At 42.1% G+C, this 26055-nt stretch overlaps 1 protein-coding gene across 1 annotated transcript in view; it reads left to right on the top strand.

Moving 5' to 3' along the window:
- grm7 (glutamate metabotropic receptor 7) overlaps positions 1-26055 on the top strand; it is a 526754-nt gene that overhangs the window by 309995 nt on the left and 190704 nt on the right. The window contains exon 4 of the mRNA XM_065004348.1: positions 2580-2734. Coding sequence (XP_064860420.1) covers positions 2580-2734 — 155 coding nt within the window. The remainder of the gene's footprint in view (positions 1-2579; positions 2735-26055) is intronic.

The raw sequence follows: 26055 nt of genomic DNA, 5'->3' as shown, positions 1-26055 counted from the left end.
ATTATAGTATATAATTCCAGCATAGTATACTATTATATTATATAATTGTATTATAGCATTATGTGTAGTATAGCATTATAGTATAGTATTACTGTATAGTATACTATTATATTATATCATTATGGTATAGCACTATGTTATAGCATTATACGTAGTATAGCATCATAGTATAGTATTATATAATAGTATTATATTTAGTATAGCATTACAGTACAGTATTACTGCATATTATATTATTATTTTAAAGCATTATATTATAGTATTATATGTAGTATAGCCTTACAGTATAGTATTACTGTATAGTATACTATTATAGTATAACATTATATTATAGCATTATATAGTAGTATGGCATTATAGTCTGTATTTATCTTTAATATTTGTATTTATCTTTAATTTTTGTTCATTGATTTCCACCTGTGTTAGTTACTCACCTGGTCTCATCAGCTCCTTATTTAGTCCAGTTCATTCTGTTGGTGTCTTTGTGAGGTATTGTTCGTTTTGACTCTACTAAGCCTTTGCCTAGCTCGTTTGTGAGAACCAATTATAACCTTCAGTCCTAGTTTTGATTCACCTGCCTGTTTGCCTACCTGTGTATGACCATTGCCTACCTGTGTATGACCATTGCCTACCTGTGTATGACCATTGCCTACCTGTGTATGACCATTGCCTACCTGTGTATGACCATTGCCTACCTGTGTATGACCATTGCCTACCTGTGTATGACCATTGCCTGCCTGTGACCACGATTCTGCGAAGGCAAAATAAATCTCTGCTCGTGAATCTACACCTCTTTCTCCCTGAGTATTCATTACAATAGCATATCATTACAGTATAGTATACTACTATATTATAGCGTTATATTTAGTATAGTATTATATCATAATATTACAGAGTTGATATTAATGTACCAGTCTTGTCACAAGAACTTGTGATATTGTATTAATTAATTTTGTGATACAGATTTAAGTGTAATCTGTAGTTACACATCAAAACGGATACAATTCAACATCCTGTTGATTTATCAGTCAAGACAATATAAAAAACTTCCCGGGCTCATTTGAGGAAACATCTCTTCACACTAGCTCTCTCTGTTCAGACAAAATCGAGCGGAAGACAGAACAGAAAGAACTACGTTCCTGAGGAGAACAAGGGGGTGATGACAGAACAGAAAGAACTACGTTCCTGAGGAGAACAAGCGGGTGATGACAGAACAGAAAGAACTACGTTCCTGAGGAGAACAAGGGGGTTGATGACAGAACAGAAAGAACTACGTTCCTGAGGAGAACAAGGGGGGATGACAGAACAGAAAGAACTACGTTCCTGAGGAGAACAAGGGGGGATGACAGAACAGAAAGAATTACGTTCCTGAGTAGAACAAGGGGGTGTGATGACAGAACAGAAAGAACTACGTTCCTGAGGAGAACAAGGGGGTGATGACAGAACAGAAAGAACTACGTTCCTGAGGAGAACAAGGGGGTGTGACAGAACAGAAAGAACTAAGTTCCTGAGGAGAACAAGGGGGGTGATGACAGAACAGAAAGAACTACGTTTCTGAGGAGAACAAGGGGGGTGATGACAAAACAGAAAGAACTACGTTCCTGAGGAGAACAAGGGGGTGTGACAGAACAGAAAGAACTAAGTTCCTGAGGAGAACAAGGGGGGTGATGACAGAACAGAAAGAACTACGTTTCTGAGGAGAACAAGGGGGGTGATGACAAAACAGAAAGAACTACGTTCCTGAGGAGAACAAGGGGGGTGATGACAGAACAGAAAGAATTACGTTCCTGAGGAGAACAAGGGGGGGATGACAGAACAGAAAGAACTACGTTCCTGAGGAGAACAGGGGGGGTGGGGGATGACAGAACAGAAAGAACTACGTTCCTGAGGAGAACAAGGGGGGTGATGACAGAACAATGTACCGTGTGTGTGTGTGTGTGTGTGTGTGTGTGTGTGTGTGTGTGTGTGTGTGTGTGTGTGTGTGTGTGTGTGTGTGTGTGTGTGTGTGCGTGTGCGCGTGCGTGGGTGCATGTGTGTATTTCGATAGTGTCTTGGGGGCTTGGGAGGATGCAGAGCAAAAATACGAATTAGACTATATCCTATCATATTGTGCCCTATGCTATCATGTTCTGTCCTTTCCTGTCCTATCATATCATGTCCTATCCTATCATATCCTGCCCTATCATATCCTTTCCTGTCCTATCATATCCTGCCCTGTCCTATCATATCATATCCTATAATATCATGTCCTATCATAGCCTATCCTGTCCCATCATGTCCTATCCCATCATATCATGCCATATCCTATCATATCCTGTCCTGCCCTATCATATCACGTCCATTCCTATACTGGCATATCCTATCCTGTCCTATCATATCCTACCCTGTCATATCATGTCCTATCATATCACATCCTGTCCTGCCCTATCATATCACGTCCATTCCTATACTGTCATATCCTATCCTGTCCTTTCCTATCTTGTCCTGTCCTATACTATCGTTTCCTATCATATCATATCTTATACTGTCCTATCTTATTATATTATATTATATGAAGTCATATATGTGTCTGATTGCAGGGGTATCCTGAACGCCAGTAAGAGGGCGGACCAGGTGGGTCATTTCCTGTGGATCGGTTCAGACAGCTGGGGAGCCAAGATCAGCCCTGTCCATCAGCTAGAGGAAGCAGCAGTGGGAGCTGTCACTATCCTGCCAAAAAGAGCAACCATCGCCGGTAGGTTGTGCCTGCAGAAACAACATGCTCAGGATGACTTTTAGTGGAGAAAAAAAAAGAAGCTGCTTACTGTCTTTTTGTCCCCTCTCTTTCCTTTCTCTCCTTGACTGCGGAAGAATATTGTACAGCCCAATCCTTCGCTATTTGTCTCGAGATTTATAGAGATATACACCGAGTGAACAACTTCCTAATATACAGTTGAACCCCCTTTTTGCCCTCAGAACAGCCTCAATTCGTTGGGACATGGACTCCACAAGGTGTCGAAAACGTTCCACAGGGATGCTGGCTCCATGTTGACTCAAACGCTTCCCACAGTTGTCCAGTTGGCTGGATGTCCTATGGATGGTTGACCATTCCTGATACACACGGGAAACTGTTGCATTTGAAAAACCTTGTAGTGTTGCAGTTCTTGACTCACTCAGACCAGTGCGCTTGGCACCTACAACCATACCTCGTTTAAAGGCACTTGAATTTACCTTGCCCGTTCGCATTCTGAATGGCACACATACACAATCCATGTCTCACGGTTTAAAAATACTTCTTTAACCTGTATCCTCCCCTTCATCTACACTGATTGAAGTGGATTTAGCAGGTGACATCAATAAGGGATCATAGCTTTCACCTGGATTCACCTGGCCAGTCTATTTCATGGAAAGAACAGGTGTTCCTAATGTTTTGTTCACTCAGTGTATGTTGTGAGATATATTTTTAGAGCTGTATTTGCTAGATATACTGCAAGATATGATGCAATATAGAAATATATGTTTGTACCTTATTGACCCATATATTCAACAATATATAGGCATGGTATGTGTGTGCGTGCGTGTGCATGTGCGTGTGATGTAGTTTGGTGAATTAGCGATGTCCATCTTTCGTCAGTATTAAAGTAGCTCACAACCTCTCTGAATGTCTCTCTTGATGTCAAATGACACCCTACTAACTCTATAGTGCACTACTTTCAACCAGGGCCATTACACGTGTTGACAGGGCTCTAGTCAAAGGCCCTAGATATGGAATAGGATTCCATTTGGGAAATATCCCTGCAGGGTAAAGTCTACTACTGAGTGAGAGTCATCGATGCTTCATGCCCAAGCCTCCCCAAAAGGCCAGTCAGAAAAGCAAGATGAAACTGTGGGACTCTGAGTGGAAGTTGTTGAAGTCTGTGACCTTGAGCTTGCGGGTGTAATTGGTCATGGGAGAACCCACAGGTGCCAAGTTAAGAAATGATCTCCCTTTGATGATTTCAGCAATAGGTTTTTTCTTTTTTGACAAATGATTTATGGAAATGAATGTTTCCGGGACCCTGGGGTTGGAGGGGGCGAGAGAGAAGGGAAAACGCACAGCACACACAGCACCCCCTTTTATGGAGACACATTTAGTTATAACACACACAGCACCCCCTGTCATGGAGACACATTTAGTTATAACACACACAGCACCCCCAGTCATAGAGACACATTTAGTTAAAATACACAGAGCACCCCCAGTCATAGAGACAAATTTAGTTATAACACACACAGCACCCCCAGTCATAGAGACAAATTTAGTTATAACACACAGAGCACCCCCAGTCATAGAGACACGTTTAGTTATAACACACAGAGCACCCCCAGTCATAGAGACACATTTAGTTAAAACACACAGAGCACCCCCAGTCATAGAGACAAATTTAGTTATAACACACAGAGCACCCCCAGTCATAGAGACACGTTTAGTTATAACACACAGAGCACCCCCAGTCATAGAGACACATTTAGTTAAAACACACAGAGCACCCCCGGTCATTGACACATATTTTTAGACAAATTTAGTTATAACACACAGAGCACCCCCAGTCATTTAAAACACACAGCACCCCCAGTCATAGAGACACATTTAGTTAAAACACACAGCACCCCCAGTCATAGAGACACATTTAGTTAAAACACACAGAGAACCCCCAGTCATAGAGACACATTTAGTTAAAACACACAGCACCCCCAGTCATAGAGACATATTTAGTTAAAACACACAGCACCCCCAGTCATAGAGACACATTTAGTTAAAACACACAGCACCCCCAGTCATTGAGCCACATTTAGTTAAAACACACAGCACCCCCAGTCATAGAGACATATTTAGTTAAAACACACAGAGCACCCCCAGTCATAGAGCCACATTTAGTTAAACCCACATTGGAGTTTCACGCTGACATGGTATGCTATTTCTCCTGACAATCCCAGACCCAGATTTACAGCCGTGAGAGAGTACCAATAATATCATCTATGTATATCACTGTCAGATACATGTGTGGCATTGTGACCTGCAATTATTATTATTTTTTATTTATTTTTTATTTTATTTCTTTATTACTTTATTTAATAACCAGGTAGGCCAGTTGAGAACAATATCTCATTTACAACTTCGACCTGGCCACGATAAAGCAAAGCAGTGCGACAAAATCAAACACAGAGTTACACATAAACAAGTCAATAACACAATAGAAAATATATGTACAGTGTGTGAAAATGTAGAAGAGTAGGGAGGTAAGGCAATAAATAGGCCACAGTGGCGAAATAATTACAATTTAGCATTAACACTGGAGTGATAGATGTGCAGATGATGATGTGCAAGTAGAGATACTGGGGTGCAAAAGAGCAAGACAGTAAGTAATAATATGGGGATGAGGTAGTTGGGGGTGTTATTTACAGATGGGCTGTGTATACGTACAGTGATCAGTAAGCTGCTCTGACAGCTGATGCTTAAAGTTAGTGAGGGAGATATAAATCTCCAACTTCAGTGATTTTTGCAATTCGTTCTAGTCATTGGCAGCAGAGAACTGGAAGGAAAGGCGGCCAAAGGAAGTGTTGGCTATAGCTGCTGGAGCGCACGCTACAGGTGGGTGTTAATATGGTGACCAGTGAGCTGAGATAGGGCAGGGCATTACCTAGCATAGACTTATAGATGACCTGGATGGGTTTGGCGGTGAATATGTAGTGAGGGCCAGCCAACGAGAGCATACAGGTCGTAGTGGTGGGTAGTATATGGGGCTTTGGTGACAAATCGGATGGAACTGCGATAGACTGCATCCAATTGGCCGAGTACAGTGTTGGAGGCTATTTTGTAAATGACATCGCTAAAGTCAAGGATCGGTAGGATAGTCAGTTTTACGAGGATCTGTTTGGCAGCATGAGGAAGGAGACATTGTTCAGAAATAGGAAGACGATTCTAGATTTACTTTTGGATTGGAGATGCTTGATGTGAGTCTTGAAGGAGAGTTTACAGTCTAACCAGACACCTAGGTATTTGTAGATGTCCACATATTCTAAGTCAGAACCGTCCAGAGTAGTGATGCTAGTCGGGTGGAAGGGTGCGGGCAGCAATCGGTTGAAGAGCATGCACTTAGTTTTACTTGCATTTAAGAGCAGTTGGAGGCCTCGGAAGGAGAGTTGTATGGCATTGAAGCTTGTCTGGAGGTTTGTTAGAACAGTGTCCAAAGAAGGGCCAGATATATATAGAACGGTATTGTCTGTGTAGAGGTTGATCAGAGAATCACCAGCAGCAATAGCGACATCATTCATATATACAGAGAGAAGAGTCGGTCCGAGAATTGAACCGTGTGGCACCCCCATAGAGACTACCAGAGGTCCGGACAACAGGCCCTCCGATTTGACACACAGAACTCTATCTAAGAAGCAGTTGGTGAACCAGGCGAGGAAGTCATTTGAGAAGTCAGGCTATTGAGTCTGCCGATAACAGTGCAGTGATTGACAGAGTCGAAAGCCTTGGCCAGGTCGATGAAGACTGCTGCACATTACTGTCTTTAATCAATGGCGGTTATGATATCGTTTAGGACTTGAGCGTGGCTGAGGTGCACCCATGACCAGCTCGGAATCCAGATTGCATAGTGGAGAAGGTACGGTGGGGTTTGAAATGGTCGGTGATCTGTTTGTTAACTTGACTTTCAAAGATTTAAAAAAGGCAGGGCAGGATGGATATATGTCTATAACAGTTTGGGTCTATAGTGTCTCCCCATTTGAAGAAGGGGATGACTGCGGCAGCTTTCCAAACTTTGGGGATCTCAGATGATACGAAAGAGAGATTGAACAGTCTAATAATAGGGGTTGCAACAATTTCGGTGGATCATTTTAGAAAGAGAGGGTCCAGATTGTCTAGCCCAGAAGATTTGTAGGGGTCCAGATTTTTTTGCTCTTTCAGAACATCAGCTGTCTGGATTTGGGTGAAGGAGAAGAGGTGGGGGGAGTGCTTGGGCAATTTGCTACAGGGGGTGTTGGGATGTTGGCCGGGGTAGGGGTAGCCAGGTGGAAAGCATGGCCAGCCGTAGAAAAATGCTTATTGAAATGCTCAATTATCGTAGATTTATCGGTGGTGACAGTGTTTCCTAGTCTCAGTGCAGTGGGCAGCTGGGAGGAAGTGCTCTAATTTTCCATGGACTTTACAGTGTCCCAAAACCTTTTTGGAATTAGTGCTACAGGATGCAAATTTCTGCTTGAAGAAGCTAGCCTTTGTTTTCCTAACTGATTGAGTATATTGGTTCCTGACTTCCCTGAAAAGTTGCATATCATGGGGGTTATTTGATGCTAATGCAGAACGCCACAGGATGTTTTTGTGCTGGTCAAGGGCAGTCAAGTATAGGGTGAACCAAGGGCTGTATCTGTTCTTAGTTCTACATTTTCTGAATGGGGCATGCTTATTTATGATGGAGGGGAAAGCGCTTTTAAAGAGCGACCAGGCATCCTCTACTGACGGGATGAGGTCAATATCCTTCCAGGAGACCCGGGCCAGGTCGACTAGAAAGGCCTGCTCGCTGAAGTGTTTTAGGGAGCGTTTGACAGTGATGAGGGGTGGTCGTTGGACCGCCGACCCATTACGTGCGCAGGCAATTATACTGCACATCCCGCCTTTCTATTTTAGCCAGGTCAAGATTTCTTCTTTCAACATAATTTAGGCCACACATCAGACACATATGTTTCTTTGCCATCTTTGTGGTGTTATTCTAACCCAACAACAAGTGATGGTGATTTGTGTTGTCTTCTTAAATGCCATTGCATGTGGTGTGAACACAGCAGGCTGAACAAATAGAGGGTTTTCCCTCAGTCAAAGAGAGCAGAGAGCCCGTCCAACTTAACCTCCAGCAGCCCAGAGCCCACCAGTCATCAGTCTCTTTTTCACTCAGCCAGGCTCCTCGTCACAGCTCTGCTTGGTGCTGTGGGTGTGTGTATGTGTATGTGTATGTGTGTGTGTGTCCAAACCCAGCAGCCATCCCTTCTCCTCTCAGTCAACCAGACAGAAACCCTTTCACGCTTCCTCCTCCCTTCCTCCCTCCTCCTCCTCTCTCGTTCCTTCCCTTCTCCTCCATCATCCCTCCCTCTCCCGTCCTCCCTCCTCCTACTCCATCGTCCCTCCTACCCCCACCCCCACCCTCCCCTGTCCCCTCTCCCTTAGCCTCCTTCCTCCTCTCTCTCCCGTCCTCCTTCCTCCTCTCCCACCCTCCCTCCCTCCCACCCCTGTCCTCCTCCCTCTACAATCATACCTATGACGAAAGTGCTGTGTTTTGACTAAACATTGTTCTATCAAATCAAATCAAACTTTATTTGTCACATGCGCCGAATACACCATGTGTAGACCTTACCGTGAGATGCCCTCAACCAACAGTGTAGTTCAAGAAGTAAACTAAAGTAAAACAATTATAAAAAGTAACACAATAAAATAATATTAACAAGGTTATATACAGGGTGTACCGGTACAGAGTCAATGTGAAGGCTAAATACAGGGTGTACCGGTACAGAGTCAATGTGAAGGCTATATACAGGGTGTACCGGTACAGAGTCAATGTGGAGGCTATATACAGGGGGTACCGGTACAGAGTCAATGTGAAGGCTATATACAGGGGGTACCGGTACAGAGTCAATGTGGAGGCTATATACAGGGGGTACCGGTACAGAGTCAATGTGAAGGCTATATACAGGGGGTACCGGTACAGAGTCAATGTGGAGGCTATATACAGGGGGTACCGGTACAGAGTCAATTGTGGAGGCTATATACAGGGGGTACCGGTACAGAGTCAATGTGGAGGTTATATACAGGGAGTACCGGTACAGTGTCAATGTGGAGGCTATATACAGGGAGTATAGGTACAGAGTCAATGTGGAGGCTATATACAGGGGGTACCGGTACAGAGTCAATGTGGAGGCTATATACAGGGGGTACCGGTACAGAGTCAATGTGGAGACTATATAAAGGGTGTTACGGTACAGAGTCAATGTGGAGGCTATATACAGGGGGTACCGGTAAAGAGTCAATGTGCGGGGGTACAGGTTAGTTTAGTTAATTTGCACATGTAGGTAGGGGTGAAGTGACTATGCATAGATAATAAACAGTGTGTAAAAGCAGTGTAAAAAACAAATGTAGTTTGGGGGGTGGGTGTCAATGTAAATAGTCCGGTGGCCATTTGATTAATTGTTCAGCAGTCTTATTGCTTAGGGGTAGAAGCTGTTAAGGAGACTTTTCGGGGCGGCAGCGCAGCCTAGTGGTTAGAGCGTTGGACTTGTAACTGAAATGTTGCAAGATCAAATCCCCGAGCTGACAAGGTACAAATCTATCATTCTCCCCCTGAACAGGCAGTTAACCCACTGTTCCTAGGATGTCACTGAGAGTAAGAATTTGTTCTTAACTGACTTGCCTGGTTAAATAAAGGTCAATTAAATGACTTTGGTGATTGGAGTCTTTGACAATTTTTGGGCTTTCCTCTGACTCCGCCTAGTATATAGGTCCTGGATGGCAGGAAGCCCCAGTGATGCCCTTACCGTACACACTACCCTCCGTAGCGCCTCACGGTCGGATGCTGAGGACTTACCAGGTGGGGATACAACTGTTAGAGGAATTCTAAATTCCTATATGTTTTGTAGCCAAAACCAAATTCGCACTCTCTCTCTTTCATTAATGAGTTGTAAAATTCATTAATTATGAATGAAATAGATCGAGACCAGTCTTAAAAGTCAGGTAACAGCGTTTAATTCAAGTGAGTACTGGCCAAAAATACAAAGAACCTTACATTTTAAAGAGACAACATAAAATGACATCATCAGCTTCTCACACCCTCTCCGATCCACACAATAGCGCAGTGTCTTCAGGTCTGGAGATCTTCTTCTACTCCCCTCATAAAACAACCATTCCAATCTGTCTAAAAGACATCTTCTCCTCCACTAATGGAACATCAAAGACCATTCTTATCTGTCAGAAAAGATATATGCCATCTCCCCCCTTAAACCCACAAGGTACAGATTATTAATTTGTTTTACTTACTTTTTCAGTAACAGCTTAACCCAGAACCCATACATTTCATACCATAACATAATAGTATTAAAATAACGGGTTCTAATTTAAATGTATGCATAATTAATCATTTCAACTATAATTTCCTCCAACAGCAACCAGTCAGGATGTTCACCTATTCCTGTAGTCCACGGTCAGCTCCTTTGTCTTGTTCACATTGAGGGATTGTCCTGGCACCACACTGCCAGGTTTCTGACCTCCTCCCTCATTGTTGTCGGTGATCAGGCCTACCACTGCTGTGTTGTCAGCACACTTAATGATGGTGTTGGAGTTGTGTTTGGCTGCACTGTTGTGGGTGAACAAGGAGTACAAGAGGGGACTCAGCACACACCCCTGAGGGGCCCCAGTGTGGCGGATCAACGTAACAGACATGTTGTTGCTTACCCCTACCACCTGGGGCCGGACCGTCAGGAAGTCCAGGACCGAGTTGCAGAGTGAGGTGTTTAGTCCCAGGGTCCTTATCTTACTGATGAGCTTTGCATGTACTATGGTGTTGAACGATTGCAATAGGCATTGCTGTTCATCACATAGGCGTTCCTTTTATCCAGGTGGGAAAGTGCAGTGTAGAGTGCGATTGAAATGGCATCTTCTGTGTATCTGTTGTGGCGGTATGCGAATTGGAGTGGGTCTAGGGTATCCGGGAGGATGCTGCTGATGTGACCCATGACCAGCCTTTCAAAGCACTTCATGGCTACTGACGTGAGTGCTACGAGGTGGTAATCATTTATGCAGGTTACCTTTGCTTCCTTGGGCACAGGGACTATGATGGTCTGCTTGAAACATGTAGGTATTACATTCTCGGTCAGGGAGAGTTTGAAAATATCAGTTGGGCCGCGCGGGCTTTGAGTTGACGTCCTGGTAATCCGTCTGGCCCTACGGCTTTGTGAATATTGACCTGTATTAAGATTTTGCTACCGATAGCTTTATCACAGTCATCCAGAACAGCTGGTGCTCTCATGCGTGCTTCAGTGTTGCTTGCCTGGAAGCGAGCATAAAAGACATTTAGCTTGTCTGGTAAGCTCTGGTCACTGGGCAGCTCGCGGCTGGGTTTCCCTTTGTAGTCCGTAATAGTTTTCAAGCCCTGCCACATCTGAAGAGTGTCAGAGCTGGTGTAGTAGGATTCTATGATGATGCTGTGCGTTTAACCTAAATGTTGCTCTATGACGAAGGTGCTGTGTGTTCTCTGAAGGACTCACCTGCCCATCAAAGCTGTGGTCAGGGAGCAACGCATCCAAAAACTGGAGTGGATTGATTGTCAACATGGGATGACTCATTCATTTATTCTGCAAATACCCAGTGTTTATATTTGCTGAAACCTAGAGAGAAAATAAACTAGGTGTGAATGTGTTGACATGAAAGAGGTCTGGCATAGTCGGCTGTACAGGATAAACTGAGGCTGTGTTCCAATTGGCATCCTATTCCCTAGATAGAGCACTCCATTTGACCAGATCCCTGTAAGCCCTGGTGAAATGGAGTGCACTGTGAAGAGAATAGGGTGTTTTTTTGGGATGAAACCAGACAGTCTGGCAGAGTGAGTATTTTGGACCTCCCATTTGTCAGTCCCATATCACTAACAGACAGCACACTCAGCTCTGACTGAGACAAAAAAAGAACACAAAGGCTCTATATCAGCTTTCAACTGGCTTTCCTTGTCCTTTGTTTCAAACACAGCCCTGCTGTTTCTGTGAGGAAGATAGGTGGATTTTAATCTTTGGTGCACGTTAAAAACATCCAAAGAGATTGATGTCCCGTTCGCACACTTACCTCAGCACAGACACTGCTGTGCCATTGTTGTGCATTTCAACTGGGTATTGTTACAGGAAGAATTTGGGTTTTGGGATCCAAAGGATCCAAGGATTCCACTCTATATAATGTTTACATACCCTATATTACTCATCTCATATACATATACTGTACTCTATACCATCTACTGCATCTTGCCTATGTCGTTCGGCCATCGCTCATCCATATATTTATATGTACATATTCTTAATCATTCCTTTACACTTGTATGTATAAGGTAGTTGTTGTGAAATTGATAGATTACTTGTTAGATATTACTGCACGGTCAGAACTAGCAGCACAAGCATTTCGCTACACTCGCATTAACATCTGCTAACCATGTGTATGTGACCAACAACATTTGCTAATAATGTGTTTGTGACCAATGACATTTGATTTGATTTGATCCCACTGATCCTCAATCTTCTTTATTCATTCAGTTTGGAGGACTGTGTGTATTCATGGAGATGTATGGCTAACTTTCCAGTTAGCTAGCTTGTTCTATGTGTGGGCATCCTTGCAGTAGTCTGGATGCTTTGTTTACCAGTTAGCTAGCTTGTACTGTGTGACCCTGGCTTGTGATGCTTGTGGACCAGTTGTCTAGACGGCTTACTTGCTTTGCAGTAACCTACCCTGGATATTTTGTGGATGTGGTATGTACCAGTTAGCCAGCTCTCAGTGTGTCTCCCTGCCTTGCAGTACCATACCAGTTAGCTAGCTCTCAGTGTGTCTCCCTGCCTTGCAGTACCATACCAGTTAGCTAGCTCTCAGTGTGTCTCCCTGCCTTGCAGAACCATACAAGTTAGCTAGCTTGTGCTGAATTCCCACTGGCAGGCTGTCACAATAGATAGCTCTGGTGGAATTGGTAGAGTGTTCCAAAGTGACAAACAAAGAGAGAACGGAGAAGAGATGCTTTGAGCTGTGACACAGATCAGGTTAGCCATCCCAGCTCCTCCGTAGCATTTTGAGCTAAAGGAAAAAGTCAAGTATTTCAAGGAATGTGACATAACCAGGAACAATTGTGGTCCTTGATATAGCCCAACTACATTGTCCTGGTCATGTTATAACCCTACTAGTTTGTGCAATTATAACCCTACTAGTTTGTCCTGTTATAACCCTACTAGTTTGTCATGTATAACCCTGCTAGTTTGTGCTGTTATAACCCTACTAGTTTGTCCTGTTATAACCCCACTAGTTTGTCCTGGTCAGGTTATAACCCTACTAGTTTGTCCTGGTCAGGTTATAACCCCACTAATTTGTCCTGTTATAACCCCACTAGTTTGTCATGTTATAACCCTACTAGCTTGTCCTGGTCAGGTTATAACCCCACTAATTTGTCCTGTTATAACCCTCCCTACTAGTTTGTCCTGTTATAGACGTACTAGTTTGTCTTGTTATAACCCTACTAGTTTGTCCTGGTCAGGTTATAACCCCACTAGTTTGTCCTGTTATAACCCTACTAGTTTGTCCTGTTATAACCCTACTAGTTTGTCCTGGTCAGGTTATAACCCCACTAATTTGTCCAGTTATAACCCTACTAGTTTGTCCTGGTCAGGTTATAACCCCACTAGTTTGTCCTGTTATAACCCTACTAGTTTGTCCTGTTATAACCGTACTTGTTTGTCCTGCTATCACCCCAGTAGTTTGTCCTGGTCAGGTTACAACCCCACTAGTTTGTCCTGTTATAACCCTACTAGTTTGTCCTGTTATAGCCCTGCTAGTTTGTCCTGTTATAGCCCTACTAGTTTGTCCTGTTATAACCCTACTAGTTTGTCCTGGTCAGGTTATAACCCTACTAGTTTGTCCTGTTATAACCCTACTAGTTTGTCATGTATAACCCTGCTAGTTTGTGCTGTTATAACCCTACTAGTTTGTCCTGTTATAACCCCACTAGTTTGTCCTGGTCAGGTTATAACCCTACTAGTTTGTCCTGGTCAGGTTATAACCCCACTAATTTGTCATGTTATAACCCCACTAGTTTGTCATGTTATAACCCTACTAGCTTGTCCTGGTCAGGTTATAACCCCACTAATTTGTCCTGTTATAACCCTCCCTACTAGTTTGTCCTGTTATAGACGTACTAGTTTGTCCTGTTATAGACGTACTAGTTTGTCTTGTTATAACCCTACTAGTTTGTCCTGGTCAGGTTATAACCCCACTAGTTTGTCCTGTTATAACCCTACTAGTTTGTCCTGTTATAACCGTACTTGTTTGTCCTGCTATCACCCCAGTAGTTTGTCCTGGTCAGGTTACAACCCCACTAGTTTGTCCTGTTATAACCCTACTAGTTTGTCCTGTTATAGCCCTACTAGTTTGTCCTGTTATAGCCCTACTAGTTTGTCCTGTTATAACCCTACTAGTTTGTCCTGGTCAGGTTATAACCCTACTAGTTTGTCCTGTTATAACCCTACTAGTTTGTCCTGTTATAGCCCTACTAGTTTGTCCTGTTATAACCCCACTAGTTTGTCAAAATCAAATCAAATCAAATTTATTTATAAAGCCCTTCGTACATCAGCTGATATCTCAAAGTGCTGTACAGAAACCCAGCCTAAAACCCCAAACAGCAAGCAATGCAGGTTTAGAAGCACGGTGGCTAGGAAAAACTCCCTAGAAAGGCCAAAACCTAGGAAGAAACCTGGCCAAGATGTTAAAATGTTCATAAATGACCAGCATGGTCGAATAATAATAAGGCAGAACAGTTGAAACTGGAGCAGCAGCACGGCCAGGTGGACTGGGGACAGCAAGGAGTCATCATGTCAGGTAGTCCTGGGGCATGGTCCTAGGGCTCAGGTCCTCCGAGAGAGAGAAAGAAAGAGAGAATTAGAGAGAGCATATGTGGGGTGGCCAGTCCTCTTCTGGCTGTGCCGGGTGGAGATTATAACAGAACATGGCCAAGATGTTCAAATGTTCATAAATGACCAGCATGGTCGAATAATAATAAGGCAGAACAGTTGAAACTGGAGCAGCAGCACGGCCAGGTGGACTGGGGACAGCAAGGAGTCATCATGTCAGGTAGTCCTGGGGCATGGTCCTAGGGCTCAGGTCCTCCGAGAGAGAGAAAGAAAGAGAGAAGGAGAGAATTAGAGAACGCACACTTAGATTCACACAGGACACCGAATAGGACAGGAGAAGTACTCCAGATATACCAAACTGACCCTAGCCCCCCGACACATAAACTACTGCAGCATAAATACTGGAGGCTGAGACAGGAGGGGTCAGGAGACACTGTGGCCCCATCCGAGGACACCCCAGGACAGGGCCAAACAGGAAGGATATAACCCCACCCACTTTGCCAAAGCACAGCCCCCACACCACTAGAGGGATATCTTCAACCACCAACTTACCATCCTGGTCAGGTTATAACCCCACTAGTTTTTCCTGTTATAACCCCACTAGTTTGTCCAGTTATAACCCTACTAGTTTGTCCTGTTATAACCCTACTAGTTTGTCCTGTTATAACCCCACTAGTTTGTCCTGGTCAGGTTATAACCTTACTAGTTTGTCCTGTTATAGCCCTACTAGTTTGTCCTGTTATAGCCCTACTAGTTTGTCCTGTTATAACCCTACTAGTTTGTCCAGTTATAACCCTACTAGTTTGTCCTGTTATAACCCTACTAGTTTGTCCAGTTATAACCCTACTAGTTTGTCCTGTTATAACCCCACTAGTTTGTCCTGGTCAGGTTATAACCTTACTAGTTTGTCCTGGTCAGGTTATAACCCTACTAGTTTGTCCTGTTATAACCCCACTAGTTTGTCCTGTTATAACCCCACTAGTTTGTCCTGGTCAGGTTATAACCTTACTAGTTTGTCCTGGTCAGGTTATAACCCTACTAGTTTGTCCTGTTATAACCCTACTAGTTTGTCCAGTTATAACCCTACTAGTTTGTCCTGTTATAACCCCACTAGTTTGTCCTGGTCAGGTTATAACCTTACTAGTTTGTCCTGGTCAGGTTATAACCTTACTAGTTTGTCCTGTTATAGCCCTTGTAGTTTGTCCTGTTATAGCCCTACTAGTTTGTCCTGTTATAGCCCTACTAGTTTGTCCTGTTATAACCCCACTAGTTTGTCCTGGTCAGGTTATAACCCTACTAGTTTGTCCTGGTCAGGTTATAAGCCCACTAGTTTGTCCTGTTATAACCCCACTAGTTTGTCCTGTTATAACCCCACTAGTTTGTCCTGGTCAGGTTATAACCGCACTAGTTTGTCCTGTTATAACCCTACTAGTTTGTCCAGTTATAACCCTACTAGTTTGTCCTGTTATAACCCTACTAGTTTGTCCTGGTCAGGTTATAACCTTACTAGTTTGTCCTGGTCAGGTTATAACCTTACTAATTTGTCCTGTTATAGCCCTACTAATTTGTCCTGTTATAGCCCTACTAGTTTGTCCTGTTATAACCCCACTAGTTTGCCCTGGTCAGGTTATAACCCTACTAGTTTGTCCAGTTATAACCCTACTAGTTTGTCCTGTTATAACCCCACTAGTTTGTCCTGGTCATGTTATAACCCTACTAGTTGGTCCTGGTCAGGTTATAACCCTACTAGTTTGTCCAGTTATAACCCTACTAGTTTGTCCAGTTATAACCCTACAAGTTTGTCCTGTTATAACCCTACTAGTTTTTCCTGGTCAGGTTATAACCTTACTAGTTTGTCCAGTTATAACACTACTAGTTTGTCCTGTTATAACCCTACTAGTTTGTCCTGTTATAACCCTACTAGTTTGTCCAGTTATAACCCTACTAGTTTGTCCTGTTATAACCCCACTAGTTTGTCCTGGTCAGGTTATAACCTTACTAGTTTGTCCTGGTCAGGTTATAACCTTACTAGTTTGTCCTGTTATAACCCTACTAGTTTGTCCAGTTATAACCCTACTAGTTTGTCCTGTTATAACCCTACTAGTTTGTCCTGTTATAGCCCTACTAGTTTGTCCTGTTATAACCCTACTAGTTTGTCCTGTTATAACCCCACTAGTTTGTCCTGTTATAACCCCACTAGTTTGTCCTGTTATAACCCCACTAGTTTGTCCTGGTCAGGTTATAACCGCACTAGTTTGTCCTGTTATAACCCTACTAGTTTGTCCAGTTATAACCCTACTAGTTTGTCCTGTTATAACCCTACTAGTTTGTCCTGGTCGGGTTATAACCTTACTAGTTTGTCCTGGTCAGGTTATAACCTTACTAGTTTGTCCTGTTATAACCCTACTAGTTTGACCTGTTATAGCCCTACCAGTTTGTCCTGTTATAGCCCTACTAGTTTGTCCTGTTATAACCCCACTAGTTTGCCCTGGTCAGGTTATAACCCTACTAGTTTGTCCAGTTATAACCCTACTAGTTTGTCCTGTTATAACCCCACTAGTTTGTCCTGGTCAGGTTATAACCCTACTAGTTGGTCCTGGTCAGGTTATAACCCTACTAGTTTGTCCAGTTATAACCCTACTAGTTTGTCCAGTTATAACCCTACAAGTTTGTCCTGTTATAACCCTACTAGTTTTTCCTGGTCAGGTTATAACCTTACTAGTTTGTCCAGTTATAACCCTACTAGTTTGTCCTGGTCAGGTTATAACCTTACTAGTTTGTCCTGTTATAACCCTACTAGTTTGTCCTGTTATAACCCTACTAGTTTTTCCTGGTCAGGTTATAACCTTAGTAGTTTGTCCTGTTATAACCCTAGTAGTTTGTCCTGTTATAACCCTACTAGTTTGTCCTGTTATAACCCTACTAGTTTGTCCTGTTATAACCCTACTAGTTTGTCCTGGTCAGGTTATAACCTTACTAGTTTGTCCTGGTCAGGTTATAACCCTACTAGTTTGTCCTGTTATAACCCTACTAGTTTGTCCAGTTATAACCCTACTAGTTTGTCCTGGTCAGGTTATAACCCTACTAGTTTGTCCTGTTATAACCCTACTACTTTGTCCTGTTATAACCCCACTACTTTGTCCTGTTATAACCCTACTAGTTTGTCATGGTCAGGTTATAAACCTACTAGTTTGTCCTGTTATAACCCTACTAGTTTGTCCTGGTCAGGTTATTACCCTACGAGTTTGTCCTGTTATAATCCTACTAGTTTGTCCTGTTATAACCCTACTAGTATGTCCTGTTATAACCCTACTAGTTTGTCCTGGTCAGGTTATAACCCTACTAGTTTGTCCAGTTATAACCCTACTAGTTTGTCCTGTTATAACCCCACTAGTTTGTCCTGGTCAGGTTATAACCTTACTAGTTTGTCCTGGTCAGGTTATAACCCTACTAGTTTGTCCTGTTATAACCCTACTAGTTTGTCCAGTTATAACCCTACTAGTTTGTCCTGTTATAACCCCACTAGTTTGTCCTGGTCAGGTTATAACCTTACTAGTTTGTCCTGGTCAGGTTATAACCCTACTAGTTTGTCCTGGTCAGGTTATAAGCCCACTAGTTTGTCCTGTTATAACCCCACTAGTTTGTCCTGTTATAACCCCACTAGTTTGTCCTGGTCAGGTTATAACCGCACTAGTTTGTCCTGTTATAACCCTACTAGTTTGTCCAGTTATAACCATACTAGTTTGTCCTGTTTTAACCCTACTAGTTTGTCCTGGTCAGGTTATAACCATACTAGTTTGTCCTGTTATAACCCTACTAGTTTGTCCTGGTCAGGTTATAACCGCACTAGTTTGTCCTGTTATAACCCTACTAGTTTGTCCAGTTATAACCATACTAGTTTGTCCTGTTATAACCTTACTAGTTTGTCCTGGTCAGGTTATAACCTTACTAGTTTGTCCTGTTATAACCCTACTAGTTTGTCCTGTTATAGCCATACAAGTTTGTCCTGTTATAACCCCACTAGTTTGCCCTGGTCAGGTTATAACCCTACTAGTTTGTCCAGTTATAACCCTACTAGTTTGTCCAGTTATAACCCTACTAGTTTGTCCTGTTATAACCCCACTAGTTTGTCCTGGTCAGGTTATAACCTTACTAGTTTGTCCTGGTCAGGTTATAACCCTACTAGTTTGTCCTGTTATAACCCCACTAGTTTGCCCTGGTCAGGTTATAACCCTACTAGTTTGTCCAGTTATAACCCTACTAGTTTGTCCAGTTATAACCCTACTATTTTGTCCAGTTATAGCCCCACTAGTTTGTCCTGGTCAGGTTATAACCCTACTAGTTTGTCCTGTTTATAACCCTACTAGTTTGTCCTGTTATAACCCCACTAGTTTGTCCTGGTCAGGTTATAACCCTACTAGTTTGTCCTGGTCAGGTTATAGCCCTACTAGTTTGTCCTGTTATAACCCCACTAGTTTGTCCTGGTCAGGTTATAACCCCACTAGTTTTTCCTGGTCAGGTTATAGCCCTACTAGTTTGTCCTGTTATAGCCCTACTAGTTTGTCCTGTTATAACCCTACTAGTTTGTCCTGTTATAGCCCTACTTTTTTGTCCTGTTATAACCCCACTAGTTTGTCCTGGTCAGGTTATAACCCTACTAGTTTGTCCTGGTCAGGTTATAAGCCCACTAGTTTGTCCTGTTATAACCCCACTAGTTTGTCCTGTTATAACCCCACTAGTTTGTCCTGGTCAGGTTATAACCGCACTAGTTTGTCCTGTTATAACCCTACTAGTTTGTCCAGTTATAACCATACTAGTTTGTCCTGTTTTAACCCTATTAGTTTGTCCTGGTCAGGTTATAACCATACTAGTTTGTCCTGTTATAACCCTACTAGTTTGTCCTGGTCAGGTTATAACCGCACGAGTTTGTCCTGTTATAACCCTACTAGTTTGTCCAGTTATAACCATACTAGTTTGTCCTGTTATAACCTTACTAGTTTGTCCTGGTCAGGTTATAACCTTACTAGTTTGTCCTGTTATAACCCTACTAGTTTGTCCTGTTATAGCCATACTAGTTTGTCCTGTTATAACCCCACTAGTTTGCCCTGGTCAGGTTATAACCCTACTAGTTTGTCCTGTTATAACCCCACTAGTTTGCCCTGGTCAGGTTATAACCCTACTAGTTTGTCCAGTTATAACCCTACTAGTTTGTCCAGTTATAACCCTACTATTTTGTCCAGTTATAGCCCCACTAGTTTGTCCTGGTCAGGTTATAACCCTACTAGTTTGTCCTGTTATAACCCTACTAGTTTGTCCTGTTATAACCCCACTAGTTTGTCCTGGTCAGGTTATAACCTTACTAGTTTGTCCTGGTCAGGTTATAGCCCTACTAGTTTGTCCTGTTATAACCCCACTAGTTTGTCCTGGTCAGGTTATAACCCCACTAGTTTTTCCTGGTCAGGTTATAGCCCTACTAGTTTGTCCTGTTATAGCCCTACTAGTTTGTCCTGTTATAACCCTACTAGTTTGTCCTGTTATAGCCCTACTTTTTTGTCCTGTTATAACCCCACTAGTTTGTCCTGGTCAGGTTATAACCCTACTAGTTTCTCCTGGTCAGGTTATTACCCTACGAGTTTGTTTGTCCTGTTATAATCCTACTAGTTTGTCCTGTTATAACCCTACTAGTATGTCCTGTTATAACCCTACTAGTTTGTCCTGGTCAGGTTATAACCCTACTAGTTTGTCCAGTTATAACCCTACTAGTTTGTCCTGTTATAGCCCTACTTTTTTGTCCTGTTATAACCCCACTAGTTTGTCCTGGTCAGGTTATAACCCTACTAGTTTGTCCTGGTCAGGTTATAACCCTACTAGTTTGTCCTGTTATAACCCTACTAGTATGTCCTGTTATAACCCTACTAGTTTGTCCTGTTATAACCCCACTAGTTTGTCCTGGTCAGGTTATAACCCTACTAGTTTGGTTATAACCCTACTAGTTTGTCCTGTTATAACCCTACTAGTTTTTGTCCTGTTATAACCCTACTACTAGTTTGTAGTTATAACCCTACTAGTTTGTCCTGTTATAACCCTACTAGTTTGTCCTGGTCAGGTTATAACCCTACTAGTTTGTCCTGTTATAACCCTACTAGTTTGTCCTGTTATAACCCACTAGTTTGTCCTGGTCAGGTTATAACCCTACTAGTTTGTCCTGGTCAGGTTATAGCCCTACTAGTTTGTCCTGTTATAACCCCTACTAACCCTACTAGTTTTTGTCCTGTTATAACCCTACTAGTTTGTCCTGTTATAACCCTACTAGTTTGTCCTGTTATAACCCTACTAGTTTGTCCTGTTATAACCCCACAGTTATTACTAGTTTGTCCTGTTATAACCCCACTAGTTTGTCCTACTGGTACTAGTTTGTCCTGGTCTAGGTTATAACCCTACTAGTTTGTCCTGTTATAACCCCACTAGTTTGTTGTTAACCCTACTAGTTTGTCCAGTTATAACCAGTTATACTAGTTTGTCCTGTTATAACCCTACTAGTTTGTCCTGTTATAACCCTACTAGTTTGTCCTGTTATAACCCTACTAGTTTGTCCTGTTATAACCCTACTAGTTTGTCCTGTTATAACCCTACTAGTTTGTCCTGTTATAACCCCACTAGTTTGTATAGCCCTACTAGTTCAGGTTATAACCCTACTAGTTTGTCCTGTTATAACCCTACTAGTTTGTCCTGTTATAACCCTACTAGTTTGTCCTGTTATAACCCTACTAGTTTGTCCTGTTATAACTAGTTTGTTTGTCCTGGTTTGTCCTGTTATAACCCTACTAGTTTGTCCTGGTCAGGTTATAACCCTACTAGTTTGTCCTGTTATAACCCTACTAGTTTGTCCTGTTATAACCCTACCTAGTTTGTCCTCAGGTTATAGCCCTACTAGTTTGTCCTGTTATAACCCTACTAGTTTTGTCCTGGTCAGGTTATAACCCTACTAGTTTGTCCAGTTATAACCCTACTAGTTTGTCCTGTTATAACCCCACTAGTTTGTCCTGGTCAGGTTATAACCCTACTAGTTTGTCCTGGTCAGGTTATAACCCTACTAGTTTGTCCTGTTATAACCCTACTAGTTTGTCCCTAGTATGTCCTGTTATAACCCTACTAGTTTGTCCTGGTCAGGTTATAACCCTCAGTTTGTCCTGGTTATAACCCTACTAGTTTGTCCTGTTATAACCCTACTAGTTTGTCCTGTTATAACCCTACTAGTTTGTCCTGTTATAACCCTACTAGTTTTTCCTGGTCAGGTTATAACCCTACTAGTTTGTCCTGTTATAACCCTACTAGTTTGTCCTGTTATAACCCTACTAGTTTGTCCAGGTTATAACCCTACTAGTTTGTCCTGTTATAACCCTACTAGTTTGTCCTGGTCAGGTTATAACCTTACTAGTTTGTCCTGGTCAGGTTATAACCCTACTAGTTTGTCCTGTTATAACCCTACTAGTTTGTCCAGTTATAACCCTACTAGTTTGTCCTGGTACTAGTTTGGTTATAACCCTACTAGTTTGTCCTGTTATAACCCTACTAGTTTGTCCTGTTATAACCCCACTAGTTTGTCCTGTTATAACCCTACTAGTTTGTCATGGTCAGGTTATAAACCTACTAGTTTGTCCTGTTATAACCCTACTAGTTTGTCCTGGTCAGGTTATTACCCTACTAGTTTGTCCTGTTATAACCCTACTAGTTTGTCCTGTTATAACCCTACTAGTTTGTCCAGTTATAACCTACTAGTTTGTCCAGTTATAGTTTGTCCTGTTATAACCCCACTAGTTTGTCCTGGTCAGGTTATAACCCTACTAGTTTGTCCTGGTCAGTTTGGTTATAACCCTACTAGTTTGTCCTTGTCCAGGTTATAAGCCCTACTAGTTTGTCCTGTTATAACCCCACTAGTTTGTCCTGTTATAATAACCCTACTAGTTTGTCCTGGTCAGGTTATAACCGCACTAGTTTGTCCTGTTATAACCCTACTAGTTTGTCCAGTTATAACCATACTAGTTTGTCCTGTTATAACCCTAGTTAGTTTGTCCTAGTTGGTCAGGTTATAACCATACTAGTTTGTCCTGTTATAACCCTACTAGTTTGTCCTGGTCAGGTTATAACCCCACTAGTTTGTCCTGTTATAACCCTACTAGTTTGTCCAGTTATAACCTACTAGTTTGTCCTGTTATACCCTTACTAGTTTGTCCTGGTCAGGTTATAACCTTACTAGTTTGTCCTGTTATAACCCTACTAGTTTGTCCTGTTATAGTTTGTCCCATACTAGTTTGTCCTGTTATAACCCCACTAGTTTGTCCTGGTCAGGTTATAACCCTACTAGTTTGTCCAGTTATAACCCTACTAGTTTGTCCAGTTATAACCCTACTAGTTTGTCCTGTTATAACCCCACTAGTTTGTCCTGGTCAGGTTATAACCTTACTAGTTTGTCCTGGTCAGGTTATAACCCTGTTATAGCCTACTAGTTTGTCCTGTTATAACCCTACTAGTTGCCCTGGTCAGGTTATAACCCTACTAGTTTGTCCAGTTATAACCCTACTAGTTTGTCCAGTTATAACCCTACTAGTTTTTTGTCCAGTTATAGCCCCACTAGTTTGTCCTGGTCAGGTTATAACCCTACTAGTTTGTCCTGTTTATAACCCTACTAGTTTGTCCTGTTATAACCCCACTAGTTTGTCCTGGTCAGGTTATAACCCTACTAGTTTGTCCTGGTCAGTTTGTTATAGCCCTACTAGTTTGTCCTGTTATAACCCTACTACTAGTTTGTCCTGTTTGTGTTATAACCCACTAGTTTGTCCTGTTATAACCCTACTAGTTTGTCCTGTTATAACCCTACTAGTTTGTCCTGTTATAACCCCTACTAGTTTGTTTGTCCTGTTATAAGCCCTACTAGTTTTTGTCCTGTTATAACCCTACTAGTTTGTCCTGGTCAGGTTATAACCCTACTAGTTTGTCCTGGTCAGGTTATAAGCCCACTAGTTTGTCCTGTTATAACCCCACTAGTTTGTCCTGTTATAACCCCACTAGTTTGTCCTGGTCAGGTTATAACCGCACTAGTTTGTCCTGTTATAACCCTACTAGTTTGTCCAGTTATAACCATACTAGTTTGTCCTGTTTTAACCCTACTAGTTTGTCCTGGTCAGGTTATAACCATACTAGTTTGTCCTGTTATAACCCTACTAGTTTGTCCTGGTCAGGTTATAACCCTACTAGTTTGTCCTGTTATAACCCTACTAGTTTGTCCAGTTATAACCTTACTAGTTTGTCCTGTTATAACCTTACTAGTTTGTCCTGGTCAGGTTATAACCTTTACTAGTTTGTCCTGTTATAACCCTACTAGTTTGTCCTGGTCAGGTTATAACCCTACTAGTTTGTCCTGTTATAACCCCACTAGTTTGCCCTGGTCAGGTTATAACCCTACTAGTTTGTCCAGTTATAACCCTACTAGTTTGTCCAGTTATAACCCTACTATTTTGTCCAGTTATAACCCTACTAGTTTGTCCTGTTATAGCCCCACTAGTTTGTCCTGGTAGGTTATAACCCTACTAGTTTGTCCTGTTATAACCCTACTAGTTTGTCCTGTTATAACCCTACTAGTTTGTCCTGTTATAACCCCACTAGTTTGTCCTGGTCAGGTTATAACCTTACTAGTTTGTCCTGGTCAGGTTATAGCCCTACTAGTTTGTCCTGTTATAACCCCACTAGTTTGTCCTGGTCAGGTTATAACCCTACTAGTTTTTCCTGGTCAGGTTATAGCCCTACTAGTTTGTCCTGTTATAGCCCTACTAGTTTGTCCTGTTATAACCCTACTAGTTTGTCCTGTTATAGCCCTACTAGGTTTTTGTCCTGTTATAACCCCTAGTTAGTTTGTCCTGGTCAGGTTATAACCCTACTAGTTTCTCCTGGTCAGGTTATTACCCTACGAGTTTGTTTGTCCTGTTATAATCCTACTAGTTTGTCCTGTTATAACCCCTACTGGTCAGTTATAACCCTACTAGTTTGTCCTGTTATAACCCTACTAGTTTGTCCTGGTCAGTCCTGTTATAACCCTACTAGTTTGTCCAGTTATAACCCTACTAGTTTGTCCTGTTATAACCCCACTAGTTTGTCCTGTTATAACCCTTATAGCCCTACTAGTTTTTTGTCCTGTTATAACCCTACTACTAGCCCTACTTTTTGTTGTCTAGTTTGTCCTGGTCAGGTTATAACCCTACTAGTTTGTCCTGGTCAGGTTATAACCCTACTAGTTTGTCCTGTTATAACCCTACTAGTATGTCCTGTTATAACCCTACTAGTTTTTCCTGGTCAGGTTATAACCTTACTAGTTTGTCCAGTTATAACCCTACTAGTTTGTCCTGTTATAACCCTACTAGTTTGTCCTGTTATAACCCCACTACTTTGTCCTGTTACAACCCTACTAGTTTGTCATGGTCAGGTTATAAACCTACTAGTTTGTCCTGTTATAACCCTACTAGTTTCTCCTGGTCAGGTTATTACCCTACGAGTTTGTTTATCCTGTTATAATCCTACTAGTTTGTCCTGTTATAACCCTACTAGTATGTCCTGTTATAAACCTACTAGTTTGTCCTGGTCAGGTTATAACCCTACTAGTTTGTCCAGTTAAAACCCTACTAGTTTGTCCTGTTATAGCCCTACTTTTTTGTCCTGTTATAACCCCACTAGTTTGTCCTGGTCAGGTTATAACCCTACTAGTTTGTCCTGGTCAGGTTATAACCCTACTAGTTTGTCCTGTTATAACCCTACTAGTATGTCCTGTTATAACCCTACTAGTTTTTCCTGGTCAGGTTATAACCTTACTAGTTTGTCCAGTTATAACCCTACTAGTTTGTCCTGTTATAACCCTACTAGTTTGTCCTGTTATAACCCCACTACTTTGTCCTGTTACAACCCTACTAGTTTGTCATGGTCAGGTTATAAACCTACTAGTTTGTCCTGTTATAACCCTACTAGTTTCTCCTGGTCAGGTTATTACCCTACGAGTTTGTTTGTCCTGTTATAATCCTACTAGTTTGTCCTGTTATAACCCTACTAGTATGTCCTGTTATAACCCTACTAGTTTGTCCTGTTATAACCCTACTAGTATGTCCTATTATAACCCTACTAGTTTGTCCTGGTCAGGTTATAACCCTACTAGTTTGTCCAGTTATAACCCTACTAGTTTGTCCTGTTATAGCCCTACTAGTTTGTCCTGTTATAACCCTACTAGTTTGTCCTGGTCAGGTTATAACCCTACTAGTTTGTCCTGTTATAACCCTACTAGGTTTTCCTGGTCAGGTTATAACCTTACTAGTTTGCCCTGTTATAACCCTACTAGTTTGTCCAGTTATAACCCTACTAGTTTGTCCAGTT

This window comes from Oncorhynchus nerka, linkage group LG2 (genome assembly GCF_034236695.1).
Source record: "Oncorhynchus nerka isolate Pitt River linkage group LG2, Oner_Uvic_2.0, whole genome shotgun sequence".
In the NCBI taxonomy this organism is placed as follows: domain Eukaryota; kingdom Metazoa; phylum Chordata; class Actinopteri; order Salmoniformes; family Salmonidae; genus Oncorhynchus; species Oncorhynchus nerka.
The sequence above is the reverse complement of the archived record's forward strand: the minus strand, read 5'-3'. Positions and strand labels throughout refer to the sequence as shown.